Here is a 14,421-nt window from a genome sequence, read left to right as displayed (position 1 = left end):
ACAGGAGTAGATTTTAATTTATAAAATTAATAAAAATAGTTAGTGAGAGCTACTCTTAGGGTATTTAGCTTTAAAATAATCATAATTACTCAGAAATTATAATTATTTCCAAGTAAATATCAATATTTGCTTTGATATTAAACAAATTACTTTGGAATTTCCCCTTTAACCATGTGTATCATAAAATATAACTTTGCCCTCTAGCGGTAGATATTCACAACTTTGCGTTAACCTCACTCGCACTTACTGGTTGTCAAATACTGTATCTCGCTCGCACGGAGCTCTCCCGGGCGAAAACAAATCCCCGCTCAGCATTTGACAACCGTCTGTCGCGGTGAGCGGTGTGTGTGCGTCTCGCAGCGGTTTCGTGGTGCTGTTCACCGTGTGTACTCGTTTCCGTCGGCTCATTGCCCCCCAAAATCACCCGCGTCCCGAACCAGCTGCCGCCACCAGCTCTAGCGCGCAATGACAAAGCGCGCCGCCGCCGTGTTCACGAAGTGATGCCGGTGCCGTCGCCGGAGGGTGTGAGTGCGCGCCCCCCCTGCAGCAGCAGCAGCACACCAGCGAAACAAATATAAACACTCGTACAAATGTGGAAGCAAGTGCAAATGGGACTCCGGGCGTTCTTGCTGCTCGCGTCGCGAGTATGGAACTGCTTATGCTTTATGGTCAAGAAGCAGACGCGATCAGTGAGTTTATTTACGCAATTGACGACTTTCAGGCAATTATGTGCTGGTACTGGTCTTTGTTTCGCAGATAATCCAACACCAGTCGGTGAAATATGATATTTTTCCATTATCACCACTCTCAAGGCATAGATTAAGTGAGTATTCGTTAGAAACACCACAACTATATGCAACCAGACACACACCAAATACTATAGTTAGTTTTACTTCATAACTCGAAAAATAAAAGACTTTCACTAAAACTTTAAAAACAATCACGTAGAGAATTTAATTCTGCATCAACTAGTTCAAGAATTATTAATCTACCATTAAAATTCACCGAGTTATTAAAGAAAAACTAATAATTATGTCAAAACAACTCACGATATGCAACCAGTCATACACATTAATATTTTGTTAGTTTTGACAACATAATTTAAACTTTTACCTGTTTCTAGGTATAGTAAAGCGAAAGACGCTAGTGTTGGACCTGGACGAGACTCTTATACACTCGTTTCACGATGGCGTCGTTCGACAAACAGTCCGACCAGGCACACCGCCTGATTTCATCCTCAAAGTGACTATCGACAGACATCCGGTGCGCTTCTTCGTGCACAAACGGCCGCACGTCGATACTTTCCTCGACATCGTCTCACGATGGTAAAAAACACCACAAAACAACAAAAAACTTACTTTTTTTCACCCCAGGTATGAATTGGTTGTCTTCACCGCGAGCATGGAGATCTACGGTAAAGCCGTGGCGGATCGTCTCGACGGCGGCCGCGGAATCCTCCACAAGCGTTTCTACCGACAGCACTGCACGCCCGACATGGGCTCGTACACGAAGAACCTGAGCGCGATTTGCAGTGATCTCTCATCGGTTTTTATCCTAGACAATAGCCCGGGCGCATACAGGGCATACCCTGGTGAGTTTGCAAAATCTAGGGGATTACACTAGTGGAATATCACTAGTGTACCAATATAAAACACACAAAAACAAAAGTTATTTATAATCGCGATTAATACGGCATCGAAAACGCCGATTCACGAAACAATTAACCACTTATCATCTTGGTTACATAAAAAACAAATACAATAACAGTTCAAGGTTTAGTAAATTATTAATTATTTTAGATAATGCCATACCGATAAAGTCGTGGTTCTCGGATCCGACGGACGTGGCGCTGCTGAATCTGTTGCCGGTGCTGGACGCGCTGCGTTTCACGACGGACGTGCGCAGCGTACTCTCGCGCAATCTACACCTGCATCGCCTATGGTAGATTGGTTGCCTACTTTCACAATAAACACACTCACACACAACAATCCCGCCCATAAAACATACATTTAAGTAAGTATTATGCAATAATAACATTTTTCTTGCCCCCAAGGTCAAAAGAACGTTACCGTCGCCATCGTCCAATGCTACCTCCCGATGATACCTGCTACAATAGTCCTTCTCCACACCGAATGCTCGAATCCTACCCGCTTTAATTTATTTATTTTATATTCTCGCATATATTGTGCATTAAATTCCCGTCTAAAGTCGATTGCGTGTTATTTTAGGTTGGATCTTTTGCGCATCTACAACTACCAAACCAATTGGGTACAAACTACAAGCAACATAACCTTAAACACTTAAAAACACCTTTGACTATTAATATATAAGTATATATTATTTATTTTTTGCGGATAACCTAAAAAGAAAGAATGCAACATTTCAGAACACAAAATATCTCCGAATATTTTGCTGTGCGTTATTAACACTTAGTAAAATTGATCAGTTTGCGATAAATAAACACTTTACACACATGCACATACTCATTACACATCATCCACTCAAAAATTATCAGTTATTCGATATTAGACATGAGAAAAACCTCACAAAATGTTAGTATTTTAATGCGAATTGTTAATTTTTGTTGATTTGATTTTGTTGAACGGCCAGAACTTGTCAATATGCTATTTATGTAATAAGTTTTGTACATGTAATATTTATTTTCTGTCAAAAGTGCAGTGTTACGCCCTAAAAGTTAAAATTTTAAGGAAAAAACTTGTAACACTGCACTTTATACAGATGAAAACTATTTTTATGTTTGCTGCGCTGTTAATAACTCGTGTACATTTGTAAGATACGTTTAAGTGGACTTAAGTATCAACCAAATACATACAGTTTATGTTAGGCAACACAAACTACACGCAAAACACACAACACACACAGAAAACCAACAGATACAAATAATATCGTACCTGATTTTCACCACATTTCACACTGAGATCATTTTAACTAGCGTTTAAACTTGAGATAATTCTTAATATGTACAGAATAATAATTGTTAGCGTTAATGAAAGGACCTAATCGATGTTAAACACATGCGACGCCCAAACAAACAAAACGTTGAAGTGGAAAGAGGTAAAATATCATAGAAAAACATAAAAAAGGTTACCGTACAACTTAAGTAATAATAAAACTTGTTTACGCGGCGTTGTCAAAGACGAATGAGAGTAAGATATTTTTATATGTCATTACTTTGAGGTTAGTGATTTAAGGTTAACTGTAACCTAACCTAAAAGAAACTTCTCATCTCGTACGCGTACTTTTCCACTTTACCAATTTCGTAGACTTCTCCTAAATAATACTAACTAATAATAAGCAAAACTAGAGAACATAACCTAAGATATTGTAAATATAGTCCTAGTTAAAGTGAAATGTGAAGATATTAGTGATTACATTAAGTACGAATTGAACACATTTTCAGAACGCCGCTGCGCAGAGTTTGAATTTTGTAAATTTTGAGGTTAGCGTGTTCTGGACTTCGATATTCGAAATAAACCTGCAAGTTTATTTCCTTCGTCCGCATTTATTCATAACAAAACAAAACAAAAGTAACAAATCCACTATTGATTCATTTAAAATTCATGTAAAAAATTGCATTTTGTTTGATTTGAGGTTAGAGGACTGAAAATAGGTTTACCCACCTACACCACACACATAGAGAAGAGAAATCATTGGTTAACCATTTGTTTAATTTGGTGCCTACCTAGGAATTAGTTAGTTGTATTGCGCGTATCAGATTGCAGGATGACCTCGTCGGTGATTGGCTCGCCGTGTCGTGGAAGACCAACGAACGAACGTTGTTATGTTTATTTGGTTGCATACACTACGCCCCGCCACACCACATCAATTACTGTCACAACACGACGGTCTAAGAACACACAAAATGGACGACACACCCTGTATTAATCGAGTTTTATTGATTTTTATTATTGGGGGTACTTACATTATTTCCAGACTACTATCACTTGTTTTGGTGGCATGTTCGGGATCGGAGGATCCGGAACCGGAACACATGTCCATTAATTCTTCGGATTTCGGGTCGGGATCGGCTTCGGCTTCGTCCTGAACGCTTGATAGTTGCCAGGCGGGTATTGACTGAGGCACCACTGGACTATTTGACACGGAAGGAAATTGTTTCCTGGGAAAATTGAGGTTATAGTCAAAAACTGTCAAATTACGGTTAAAATTGCGTAAATTTGAGGTTATATGTCAAAATACTGTCAAATTACCGTCAAAATTGTGTAAATCTGGGGTTATATGTCAAAAAACTGTCAAATTACCGTTAAAAACGCGTAAATTTGAGGTTATATGTCAAAATACTGCCAAATTACCGCCGAAATTGTGTAAATTTGAAGTTATATGTCAAAATACTGTCAAATTAACTTCAAAATTGCATATTTTTCACATCAACTGTCAAAATAACCTCAAAAATAACTAATATTTGAGTTTAACTGTAAAAATAACCACGAAAAACGCGAATATTTGAGGTTATTTGTCAAAATACTGCCAAATTACCGTCAAAATTGTGTAAATTTGAAGTTATATGTCAAAATACTGTCAAATTACCGTCAAAATTGCTTATTTTTGACGTCAACTATCAAAATAACCTCAAAACAGCTAATATTTGAGTTTAACTGTCAAAAAACGCGAATATTTGAGGTTGTTTGTTAAATTAACCTCAAAATATCACTTACCTTGATAAAAGAAGACCTTTGACAGTCGCAATATCACCCTGCAGGACTTCCAGCTGCCGCTGAACGTGACTCTCCCCTGATTGACTAATGCGGTCCACTTCGACCTTGACAGACTGCAAACTGTCTTTGAGCTCTGTGACTGACTCGCTTACTGATTTACTCAGGTCCTCTATTGAATCCTCCACAGATTTCTTGCGTATACCAAAGAGGAATGGTTTAATGTATTTCTAAATCAAAACAATCGATTAAACACATTGTTTCTGTAAATTTACACCGACTTACTTCGTAAAATTTATAAATTGCATATGCGACAATACTAAACACCGCCGCGTTGTGTACAATGTCACGTATTCTGTCAAAAAGGGTAATTTGCTGTTGTGCATGTTGCCTATAACCTACAGGCACAAGCTGTGGTGGTAACGGGGGCGGCGTGCGTTGCACTTCCTCGTGCTGAGCGTACGCGCCGCTTCTTTCACAGGCGATTTGCACCTCCTCATTGGTGAGCCCTTTGCGCTGCAGGAATTTCTGCTTTTGTGCGAGCGGCGTGCGCACAACGTTCGCATTCGAAAGGAACTTGACGGCAGTTTGAATCTGAAAACAATTGCCGATCACGCAACCACCATGTTTTTTTTGTTGTTGTTGTAACAAACAAGTTTTGTTTTGCTTACGATATCTTCGCGTGGCGCCGGATTCTGGTTGAAGGTGCGATCCAGATCATCGACGGTGGTCGTCATCCTTGTTGTGAGTCTTATATAATTTAGTTTTGCATTGAACAAGCACGCGAAACGTACGCACAATTGCTAAATGAGCCGCACAAACGCACCGGACGAACCTAACTACAAAATGTCTATGAGTATACGATCATCTGTTTTTACACTGCGGTGCATTGACGGTAGGCAACCACAATGACAATGATTTTGAGTTTTTCGAATTATCAGCGATTATAAACACGTTTTGGCTTGAAATACAAATGGTAAGTGTCGAAACTTATGAGGTTTAGCTTTAATTACATTTGGATAACCAATGAATTAATATTTTTTGTACACAAAGCAAAGTTCAAGCAGGAATGTTCAAAGTCCAAACACACAAAGCAAAAAATGATAAATTATTACTAATGAACTAATCCCACAGCCCAATTAATTTGAAATAGAACCATAATTAAATTCTACAACTTATAGATTACTTTTTATCAATGAAATGTATTTTACAAGTTTTATTGCAATAAAATAAAATAAATCGTGCTTGATTTATAGGCAACCACATGCACAGCAATGAAATAAACACATGTGATGTTTTTGTCAATAAAATAACCTTGTTATTCTTAAAAACTAAATAAATACCTTATAAACAATGGAAAATGAACTCGGAGAATCTGAACTAGGTACTTTAGAGTACTGGGATGATCGTTATAAAGAAGAAATCCAAAATTTCCGCGCACATGGCGATGTAGGCGAAGTTTGGTTTGGTGAAGACATTGTCGAGCGAATAATCAGATGGATGAACAAAAATGTAGACAATAAAGACTCAAAATTGTTGATTTGGGCTGTGGTAATGGTATGCTTTCAATAGAACTCTCCAAGGAAGGCTACACAAACATTATTGGTATAATAACCATAAAAATCATTAATTTACAACAAAAAATCTAATTTTTAACTGTTTTTAGGTGTGGATTATTCAGAAGATGCTATAAACTTGGCAAAAGAAGTTGCTACAGCCCAGGAAACAACTGTGACCTTTGCGAAAGCAGATATTCTATCAAATGATAATGATTTACTGAAAAATGTTGATATTTTGTTAGATAAAGGCACTTATGATGCAATTAGTTTAAGTACTGATTCACACATCAACAGACAAATTTATATTGACAATGTTTATAAGTTTATGAAAGAGAATGCAAGATTAGTGCTAACTTCATGTAATTGGACTAAAGAAGAACTTTGCGAACACTTTGACAAAAGTTTTGCATGTGTGGAAGTAATTCCAACGCCTCAGTTTAAGTTTGGGGTAAAGTAGGTAATCTTGTTTCATCTGTAGTGTTTAAAAAGAAAGAATAATAAAGAAATAAACAAGAATATTAACTGTTTTTGTGTAATACCCTTGAATAACCTTGAATTCATTTGAGATATGCTTAAATAACGTAGGCAACCAGTTATACACAAATTTTTAAATATTTCCGAACAAAAAATCGTTATTTTGTACCAGGAGGTATCAGGACGTACCACTTCTGTGAAAATCAATGATAATACCATCCAGAACCTTCCCCACAATCATTTTATGTTCTAAGTTTACTCCTACTAACAGTATCTTCCAATTATCATTAAAAAATGGGTTTAAAAAACTGTAAACCCTGCAAATCAAAGAAAAAATCAAATTTTACTGGTGGATCCATCTTGGATCGGGTCATCAGTCAATCCTCAAATGAAGACCAATGTCTCCTTTACAAACTGGCAAACTACAAAAAAGGTGGCGAGTTAATAGAAGCTTATAACTTGGGAGGACAAATCGAAGTGGAGAAACTAATCAAGGAACAGTTTGGTCAGTTCATGTACAACGATGGTAAAGGCCAAATCATCAACAGATCCGAGTATCTACGCTGGAAGTTCCGAGATTGTGAGCAAGTGGTCCTCCCGATTGAAGCGAGTCTCTCCCCTCATGACCCTCTTGCAAAATGGGAGGACCACGAAGCATGTTGGCAGATGCAATATCGCGGGTCCCTGGGTGAAACCCTAATCCATGTCCTCATTATCTGCGATACCAAGATCCACACGAGAATAGCCCGGACCTTGATTAGATGTTTTGCAAAACTGGCCCTGGATGTGGTTGAAGGTGAAGAATATTTAGGAGCAGGGGCCTTGCACCTTGCAATTGCTTACAGTAACAATGAACTGGTCCAGGACCTCATTGAAGCAGGAGCTAACGTCAACCAGAGAGCCACAGGTAATCAATATTACCTAAGACCTATGACCTTTTAACCTTGGGCCTAAATTTATCTAAAAAAATGTCTCCCCAGGTAGTTTTTCCTTCCCGGGACCAACAACGTGACAAACCCGCGAAACTCACTGATTACGAAGGGTTGGCATACCTGGGAGAATATCCCCTGGCATGGGCCGCGTGCTGCGCTAATGAAAGTGTCTATAATCTTTTACTGGACTTTGATGCCCATCCTGACCTTCAGGACAGTTTTGGTAACATGATTCTACACATGGTTGTCGTCTGCGATAAACTGGTAAATAATTAAACCTATAAAACCTCTGAAACATCAAAGACTTTGAGAATTTAAAATTATTTCAAAGGACATGTTTGGTTATGCATTGCGACATCCAAAGTTGCCCGCCCGTAACGGAATAGTAAACACTGCTGGTTTGACCCCGTTAACTTTGGCGTGTAAACTTGGTCGTGCGGAAGTTTTCAACGAGATGTTGGAGTTGTCTGCGAGAGAATTCTGGAGATACAGTAACATAACCTGTTCTGGTTACCCTTTGAATGCTTTAGATACGTTGTTACCAGATGGCAGGACTAGTAAATTATAATATATGCAACTTTTAATACGTTTAAACATTTAAAAATTGCAGATTGGAATTCTGCGTTGTTTATTATCCTGAATGGAACCAAACAAGAGCATTTAGACATGTTGGATGGTGGTATTATTCAAAGACTACTCGAGGAAAAGTGGAAAACCTTTGCAAGAGTACTAAAAACCCTTTTTTAATAACCTAACCTTAAAAAATGATTGTTTTTAGAATCAATTCTTGAAACGTCTGTTAATTCTCCTCGTACATCTTTTATTTCTCTCGGGAGCTGTGTACCTTCGACCTGATGACCCTGATGAACCCCTATTAAGGTCAACAGATGACCCTGTGGTAATTTGCAGATATGTAGCAGAGATAGGGACTGTTTTAGGGGTTCTAAGCTACTTAATTCTACAACAAGGCGATGAAATCAAAAACCAAGGTCTTTGGACCTTTCTAAAACAACAATGGGCTTCACCTCCAAAGGTCATCTTCCTGGTTGCTAACTTTTTGATCCTTGCTTGTATCTACTACCGGTTAAAAGGAGATAGAACCATGGAGGAAGCACTTTTATTGATTGCAGTCCCTGGGAGTTGGTTCCTACTCATGTTTTTTGCTGGGTAAGGTTATGTTTTACTAACCTAGGTCCCAAAAACTCTAAAGTGCAATTTTAAGGGCTGTTAAGTTGACTGGACCTTTTGTGACAATGATCTACAGCATGATAACTGGTGACATGTTGACTTTCGGAATAATTTACTCAGTTTTCCTATTTGGGTTCTCCCAATGCTTCTATTTCTTGTATAAAGGTTTTCCTGGAGTTAAGAACACCCTGTATAGCAGTTACCCAACAACTTGGATGGCCCTCTTTCAAATAACCCTTGGAAATTATGATGTAAGTACTTTTTTCATAACTCCCAAAAATAAAACACAAATTGTGGTTATGTTAGTATTCAGAACTGTCAAATACTTCTTACCCTGCAATGGCGAAAGCAGTATTTGCCCTTTTTATGGTCTTTGTCCCCATTTTACTCCTAAACATGTTGATCGCCATGATGGGCAACACCTACGCGCATGTCATTGAACAAAGCGAAAAAGAATGGATGAAGCAATGGGCAAAAATCGTCATAAGTCTAGAAAGGGCCATTCCCCAAGCAGATGCCCATCACTACCTTCAAGAATACAGCATAGGTCTTGGTCCCAGTGATGATCCCAAATATGAACAACGTGGAGTGATGGTTATCAAAAGTAAGAGTAAAACTAGAGCAAAACAACGTAAAGGTGCTGTACTCAACTGGAGAAAAGTGTGCAAGGTGACCTTGACAGCAATGAAACGTAAAAAGATGACCGGGGAGGAGATGAGGTGTCTTATGTGGGGCAGGGAGAGTATTAACACTCCTGTGAAGAAAAACACTAGACCCAAAGGTGGAGATCCTTTGTTGGACCCAATGGGACCAAGTATTATGGGAGGGTTTGAAGGGGCCCTTAGTGCTACCCTAGAGGTTATTAGTTTTGCACATGATGTTAATGTTGTTGGGAATGGACCACCACCTGCACCAACACCAACACCTGGTCCTGGAGTAGTACCTAATTTACTTGCAGTACCTGGAATAGGTCCTACTAATGCCACAACACCTAAAGGTGATACTCCTAAGACCCTTTTATCACCTACACCTCTAACTGACATAGCAATGTTGGATACCTTAACCCAACTAGCCCCAGTTGCTTCTCCCCAGTTAGTAACCCAAATGACCATGATCCCACAAGTCATACAAAGTCCCCAACCTCAAATCCCAACAATTTCCGCAAGTATTCAATCAGAAGACCCTCTTAGGGACCTTATCTTCATGTCTATGACAACTTCCGAGGAAAAGTACCTGCTTTCCCAACTTGCTAAACAAGCAGCAACCCCATCTGCAGATACCAACATGATTCCAACACCTGGTCAAACCCAAACTTCATCATCCGCGAAATCCCTAGCTGGGATCTTCGCAGGTACCGAATCCTTCGTCAAAAAAGTCGAAACAACCGTAAAGAAAAAATACACCGCCTTAGACCCATCAGACAGTGATGGTCCTGGTGAAGTCCCACTCCTCGGAAGGGTCTCACGTATAAAACGAGCTAAAAGTGCAACACAACGTAAATCAGCTGGTAAAATACGTCCCACAACATCAGACAAGAAAAAACTCCTCACAAGTGACTCAAGTTCAGTTGACACTGTGGTAAACATCAGAGTAGAACCCAAAAAGACAGGTTATGACAACAAAGCTATCGAATTAGACGACGCAGACCTCCGAATGAAATATTTAAAGACAAACATCAAAGATTATGAGAATATCCGTCCTATTAACCTAGACGCGGCTGTCAAAGAAGGACCAAGCCCAAAAGGAGATATCAAAACTGATGTGGTCAAGGTCGAAGGTTCCGGGGCAGGTGTTGACAACCAAGCAGTACCCAAACGTGCAAAAAGACCCAAAACAGCTAAAAATAACAGGTAAACATCACAAAAATCTCAAAAACATAGTTTAACCTTAAAATTTTAGAGTTTCACCAGCAGCGCCACCTGGAACCCGCGGCTGTCAATCAGCTGTCAAACAAACAAGCCCAGGAAGCACAGAAAGTGACCCAGATCCTCTCGAACCATGGAGTACAAAAAACATTGCAAGTATGAATACAATACTTGCATGGGAAACAGATGATAACCTATAAAATCATTTCCCAAACATACAATGTGTCCGTAGAATTAATATTTAAACTTTAATCAATAACAACCGTATTGGTTTAGTTACGAAATTAATCTATGCTTGTCCAACATTAAATTTCTAATTACACGGGTTAATTATAGTCCATAGTTGAATATTTCGTCGTAGGGGGCGTGGCTAGTAACATTAAACTAGATTTAAATTATTCCGCGCGACATTTACACCGAAATCAAACGCTAAAATTATCTATTGTGTCATCGGCGAATAATTACAACGTTATAATTTGTAATATTAACATTCAGATGACATCATGTTATGCAAATGCAACACGTGCGCGTGTAACGGGTTGCCTATGATTGCTTTATCGTGTATACGCGATGAAAAACATGATGTTTTCTGCGATTTTTATCTTGTTTGCATCGCGAGTTGTTGTTGCGTCGCCTGTCGGTGTGAAATGTGTGTATTTGCTCGGACGCAATGCGAATGTTATTAACACGAAGCGTTGCTAGTTGTTTCTTGATCAGAATCGAGTGCGCGAATGTTGCGAGTGCGCGTGTCAAGTGAAAAAGTCAACGCTATTCAATTGACTAGTTAATAGTTTTAATAGAAATCAGTTTATATAAATTTAAAGCCGCCATTTTGTTATTGGATATTTTAAAGTTAATTTGTAAGTAATTTTATTGTTGATAATAATTAATGATGTAATATTTCCGCTTTTGAATTTGAATTGTAATTTTGCATATGATATTTGTGAGTGTCAAGGTGAACGACGTGAATTTAAATTAATTAATAAATTAGCATATTTGATGCGTGCGGCTGCGTTTTGCGCTAGACTTTCATCCATATTCGTTGCAATTTGTAATTTATAAGCCTGCAGTGTAATAAATCCGCAACCAAACATACACCGCGCAAAACAACACATTATTTCGTTTATTTGTGTTCATTTGGTTGCCTATATTAAGTTAATAACCCAGAAAATCATTGTTTACATATTCTGATTGAAAAAACATGTCAATCTGCGCATGATTTGTGATTTGTTATTAAATTTTTCTCTGTGCTCATTTTTTTCGATTTAAAATTGTTCGCTCGTTTATTATTTCGACGTCTGGTGACGACCTGGTGACTTAGTTACATTTTCTCGGCCATCATTTTCGCATTTCCAAGCGTGTGCGCGCGACACACTCATAAATCGCCGATTTTCATCGACGCACTATTTTATATTTCACTCGGCGAGTGAGTTTAAAATTAAAATTTAAAAGCATATTTCTTAATCTCACACCACGCCCACATCTGTCATTCTGTGTGTGTGACATTTACATAACCTATAATCAGATATACTCGTAATGTGCGTCAGCGACAGACAATCAACCGATAATGCAAACATCTGTTGCGGGGTAATTAAGCGATTACCATAATTAATACGATTAACATGATAATCATTATCATTGCGTGTTTTCACACATACACATATATAGGCAACCAATAATACACATCACATGTAATACAAATTGCTGCAGCTTTGCTCCGAGTGTAATAAATATCAATATATTTTTATACATTTTATGATTTATTTACGTTTTTTAACGCCGAGGAAACAAAAAAAACAAACAAACACGATGAGCGGTTTATAAACGCGGCTAATTAGCACACAATCAGCGACAAAACGTTAAAAATAGTAACAAATACCAGCAGAATATCCACGCAATTATTATCAAAGCATAAAAATATATTATGCAAACATGTAATTAACTTCGGCTTTTTTTTTGCAATGTATGCAACCCAATACACGTTGATTTCTATTTATTAGCGTTTGTTTGCAACGTGTATTGACCCACACAGCGGCCAGTCAGTCGTGGAGTCAATATTGACATTATTATTAGCCGGACAATATTTGACATATCAAATAGTCTTATTTGTACATCGTCCGCGCCAAATTCCAGTGGCGTAGCGTCTAATACATTCAAAATGTATAAAAACATTGAAAGAGTAAATTAAAATGTCATATAAACAGCGCCATCTATGTTTTTATTCACGTAACTTGATGAAAACTCTTTAAAAACGATTTTTTTCTCCATTTAATGTATAAAAGTGTTGAAAGACGTCACCCGCCACTGGATTTCTTTCCCTCACATCGTTTTTCATCGTTACTGATCCGATTTGGCTGTTTTTTCTTTTTTTTTGGCCCTACCCATCCACTGATGTATTGTTTGCGCGATTTTCTTTTGTTTCTCTTTATTCATATTATAGATTATCTAAAAGCAGAACCAAAACCAAACCGAGACTATTGTTTAGTATAATATCATACAATGTGTCCGAAGCAATTATTTTCTTTTAATTGTTTACTAGCTTTAACCCGCGGCTTCGCTCGCGAATATCTAATTCAGCTTAAATTACAAAAAAACAATAGAGGGCGTTAGGGTAACATATCAGGAATACTTGGATTAATTTCTGAGCAGCTATTAAAATGGCGGAAAAAACCATCAAACTTGATTTTTAGTTTAAAAATTGTAAATTTCTAAATATTTCTTCCAATTTCTACAATTTTTGTTTAAGAATATTTCTAAATATTATAAGCTGTAAATTGAGTTGCATAACTGAAAATTACTTAGACTACTGGCTTTAACCCGCAGCTTCTCTCGCGAATATCTAAAATAATGAAGTTGCTTCCATTACGCGTCTGTAGTCGCAGAAGAAGTAACAATGAAATAGAATGGCGGGAAGTTTAAAAAGTGACATTTAGTCTATGGGAAATTATAGTGTGATCTCCATGAGTAGCCGATGGGGTGGATTTGATGTTGGCATGGCTATCGGTAATACAGTGTGATAATACAGTGTGATGGTACTATAGTACTTAGGTTTGACTTCATTGCTGGAATGCTAGATATGGCGTTAAAGTAGTCAATAGCGCGGTGCAGAGTATTATTAGCTAAACGCTATTTCTTTTATTTTATTTCAAAATAATTTTTTTTTATTAAATAAAAAGTAGCCTATAACCATTCAGGGGACCACTAAGAATATGTGTACAAATTATCATGATGATCCAGTTAAAAGTAGTTTTGCGTGAAAGTCATAACAAACATCAGGACTTTCGCATTTTATAATATTAGTAGGGATTAAATAATGAATATTTTGGTGACTTAAGCATGGAACTGCTTTAGCTTTCATTGGTTTTGCAGGTAATTATGTCTCTGTGTGTTTATGTGGCTTGCGTGTGAAAATTTACGGTCGAGTGCAGCAGATGCACTAATTTTATTTATACTCACGCCGCCGCTCTGCCGCCACCGCACGACATTCGGTGCTGCCTTCCATGGCAGCTCTGAATTAAAATTTCGTGCACTGCTAAATTGACTTTAAACTTTAAGGTAAACAACGTATTTGGAGTTTACTTACAGGTAGGCTAAGAAATTCTACGGCAGTTGACAGGTTGACGATTGACATTTGTCATGCAACTCATAATGCATGCACATAAAACACAAAACACATACAAAAATATAAAACAAATACATTTAAATATAAAAA

At 37.8% G+C, this 14,421-nt stretch overlaps 4 protein-coding genes across 7 annotated transcripts; 3 read left to right on the top strand and 1 right to left on the bottom strand.

Moving 5' to 3' along the window:
- The first annotated feature begins 298 nt into the window (after positions 1 to 298).
- Dd (CTD nuclear envelope phosphatase 1-like protein dullard) lies at positions 299 to 3,507 on the top strand. 3 transcript variants are annotated; one of them, XM_065317533.1, is made up of 6 exons: positions 299 to 689; positions 757 to 823; positions 1,124 to 1,325; positions 1,374 to 1,591; positions 1,800 to 1,941; positions 2,054 to 2,212. In XM_065317533.1, exons 1-6 carry the CDS (start codon positions 591 to 593, stop codon positions 2,154 to 2,156), a joined length of 831 nt encoding a protein of 276 aa, XP_065173605.1. In that variant the 5' UTR covers positions 299 to 590; the 3' UTR covers positions 2,157 to 2,212. The 3 variants fall into 3 exon arrangements, 2 of the variants coding, with proteins under 2 accessions (XP_065173605.1, XP_065173604.1); XM_065317532.1 differs by having other exon boundaries at positions 299 to 691; positions 744 to 823; XR_010550894.1 differs by lacking the exon at positions 2,054 to 2,212 and adding an exon at positions 2,229 to 3,507 and having other exon boundaries at positions 301 to 689; positions 1,800 to 2,013.
- On the bottom strand, positions 3,504 to 5,504 carry Pex14 (peroxin 14). 2 transcript variants are annotated; one of them, XM_065317534.1, is made up of 5 exons: positions 5,363 to 5,504; positions 4,977 to 5,285; positions 4,695 to 4,921; positions 3,944 to 4,138; positions 3,504 to 3,868 (listed from the first exon to the last, which is right to left on the bottom strand). In XM_065317534.1, exons 1-5 carry the CDS (start codon positions 5,426 to 5,428, stop codon positions 3,844 to 3,846), a joined length of 822 nt encoding a protein of 273 aa, XP_065173606.1. In that variant the 5' UTR covers positions 5,429 to 5,504; the 3' UTR covers positions 3,504 to 3,843. The 2 variants fall into 2 exon arrangements, with proteins under 2 accessions (XP_065173606.1, XP_065173607.1); XM_065317535.1 differs by lacking the exon at positions 3,504 to 3,868 and having other exon boundaries at positions 3,940 to 4,138.
- Positions 5,505 to 5,526: 22 nt separating this feature from the next.
- LOC135803830 (EEF1A lysine methyltransferase 2) lies at positions 5,527 to 6,766 on the top strand. The gene is given in 5 exon segments (XM_065317536.1): positions 5,527 to 5,667; positions 5,948 to 6,216; positions 6,219 to 6,296; positions 6,358 to 6,693; positions 6,696 to 6,766. Coding segments are annotated over 4 exon segments (639 nt in total). The 5' UTR covers positions 5,527 to 5,667; positions 5,948 to 6,044; the 3' UTR covers positions 6,749 to 6,766.
- A 232-nt stretch (positions 6,767 to 6,998) lies between these two features.
- On the top strand, positions 6,999 to 11,748 carry iav (transient receptor potential cation channel subfamily V iav). The gene is made up of 8 exons (XM_065317537.1): positions 6,999 to 7,646; positions 7,718 to 7,920; positions 7,988 to 8,213; positions 8,267 to 8,382; positions 8,435 to 8,823; positions 8,879 to 9,095; positions 9,151 to 10,694; positions 10,744 to 11,748. Exons 1-8 carry the CDS (start codon positions 7,019 to 7,021, stop codon positions 10,907 to 10,909), a joined length of 3,489 nt encoding a protein of 1,162 aa, XP_065173609.1. The 5' UTR covers positions 6,999 to 7,018; the 3' UTR covers positions 10,910 to 11,748.
- Positions 11,749 to 14,421: the final 2,673 nt, after the last annotated feature.

This window comes from Atheta coriaria, unplaced genomic scaffold (genome assembly GCF_025399875.1).
Source record: "Atheta coriaria isolate IRGN ID8LTWV9N9 unplaced genomic scaffold, Caltech_Dcor_3.1 hic_scaffold_3_pilon, whole genome shotgun sequence".
NCBI lineage: Eukaryota > Metazoa > Arthropoda > Insecta > Coleoptera > Staphylinidae > Dalotia > Dalotia coriaria.
The sequence above is the reverse complement of the archived record's forward strand: the minus strand, read 5'-3'. Positions and strand labels throughout refer to the sequence as shown.

Bases quoted from the DNA above. Each gene is read 5' to 3' on its own strand.
- Dd (XM_065317532.1), top strand. From the start codon at position 591: ATGTGGAAGCAAGTGCAAATGGGACTCCGGGCGTTCTTGCTGCTCGCG. The intron at 692-743 runs GAGTTTATTTAC...GCTGGTACTGGT, and splicing joins AAGAAGCAGACGCGATCAGT to CTTTGTTTCGCAGATAATCC. The intron at 1,592-1,799 runs GTGAGTTTGCAA...TAATTATTTTAG, and splicing joins CGCATACAGGGCATACCCTG to ATAATGCCATACCGATAAAG.
- iav (XM_065317537.1), top strand. From the start codon at position 7,019: ATGGGTTTAAAAAACTGTAAACCCTGCAAATCAAAGAAAAAATCAAAT. The intron at 7,921-7,987 runs GTAAATAATTAA...ATTATTTCAAAG, and splicing joins TTGTCGTCTGCGATAAACTG to GACATGTTTGGTTATGCATT. The intron at 8,383-8,434 runs GTACTAAAAACC...GATTGTTTTTAG, and splicing joins AGTGGAAAACCTTTGCAAGA to AATCAATTCTTGAAACGTCT.
- Pex14 (XM_065317534.1), bottom strand. From the start codon at position 5,428: ATGACGACCACCGTCGATGATCTGGATCGCACCTTCAACCAGAATCCG. The intron at 4,922-4,976 runs GTAAGTCGGTGT...GTTTTGATTTAG, and splicing joins CAATTTATAAATTTTACGAA to AAATACATTAAACCATTCCT. The intron at 3,869-3,943 runs GTAAGTACCCCC...GTGTGTTCTTAG, and splicing joins GATAGTAGTCTGGAAATAAT to ACCGTCGTGTTGTGACAGTA.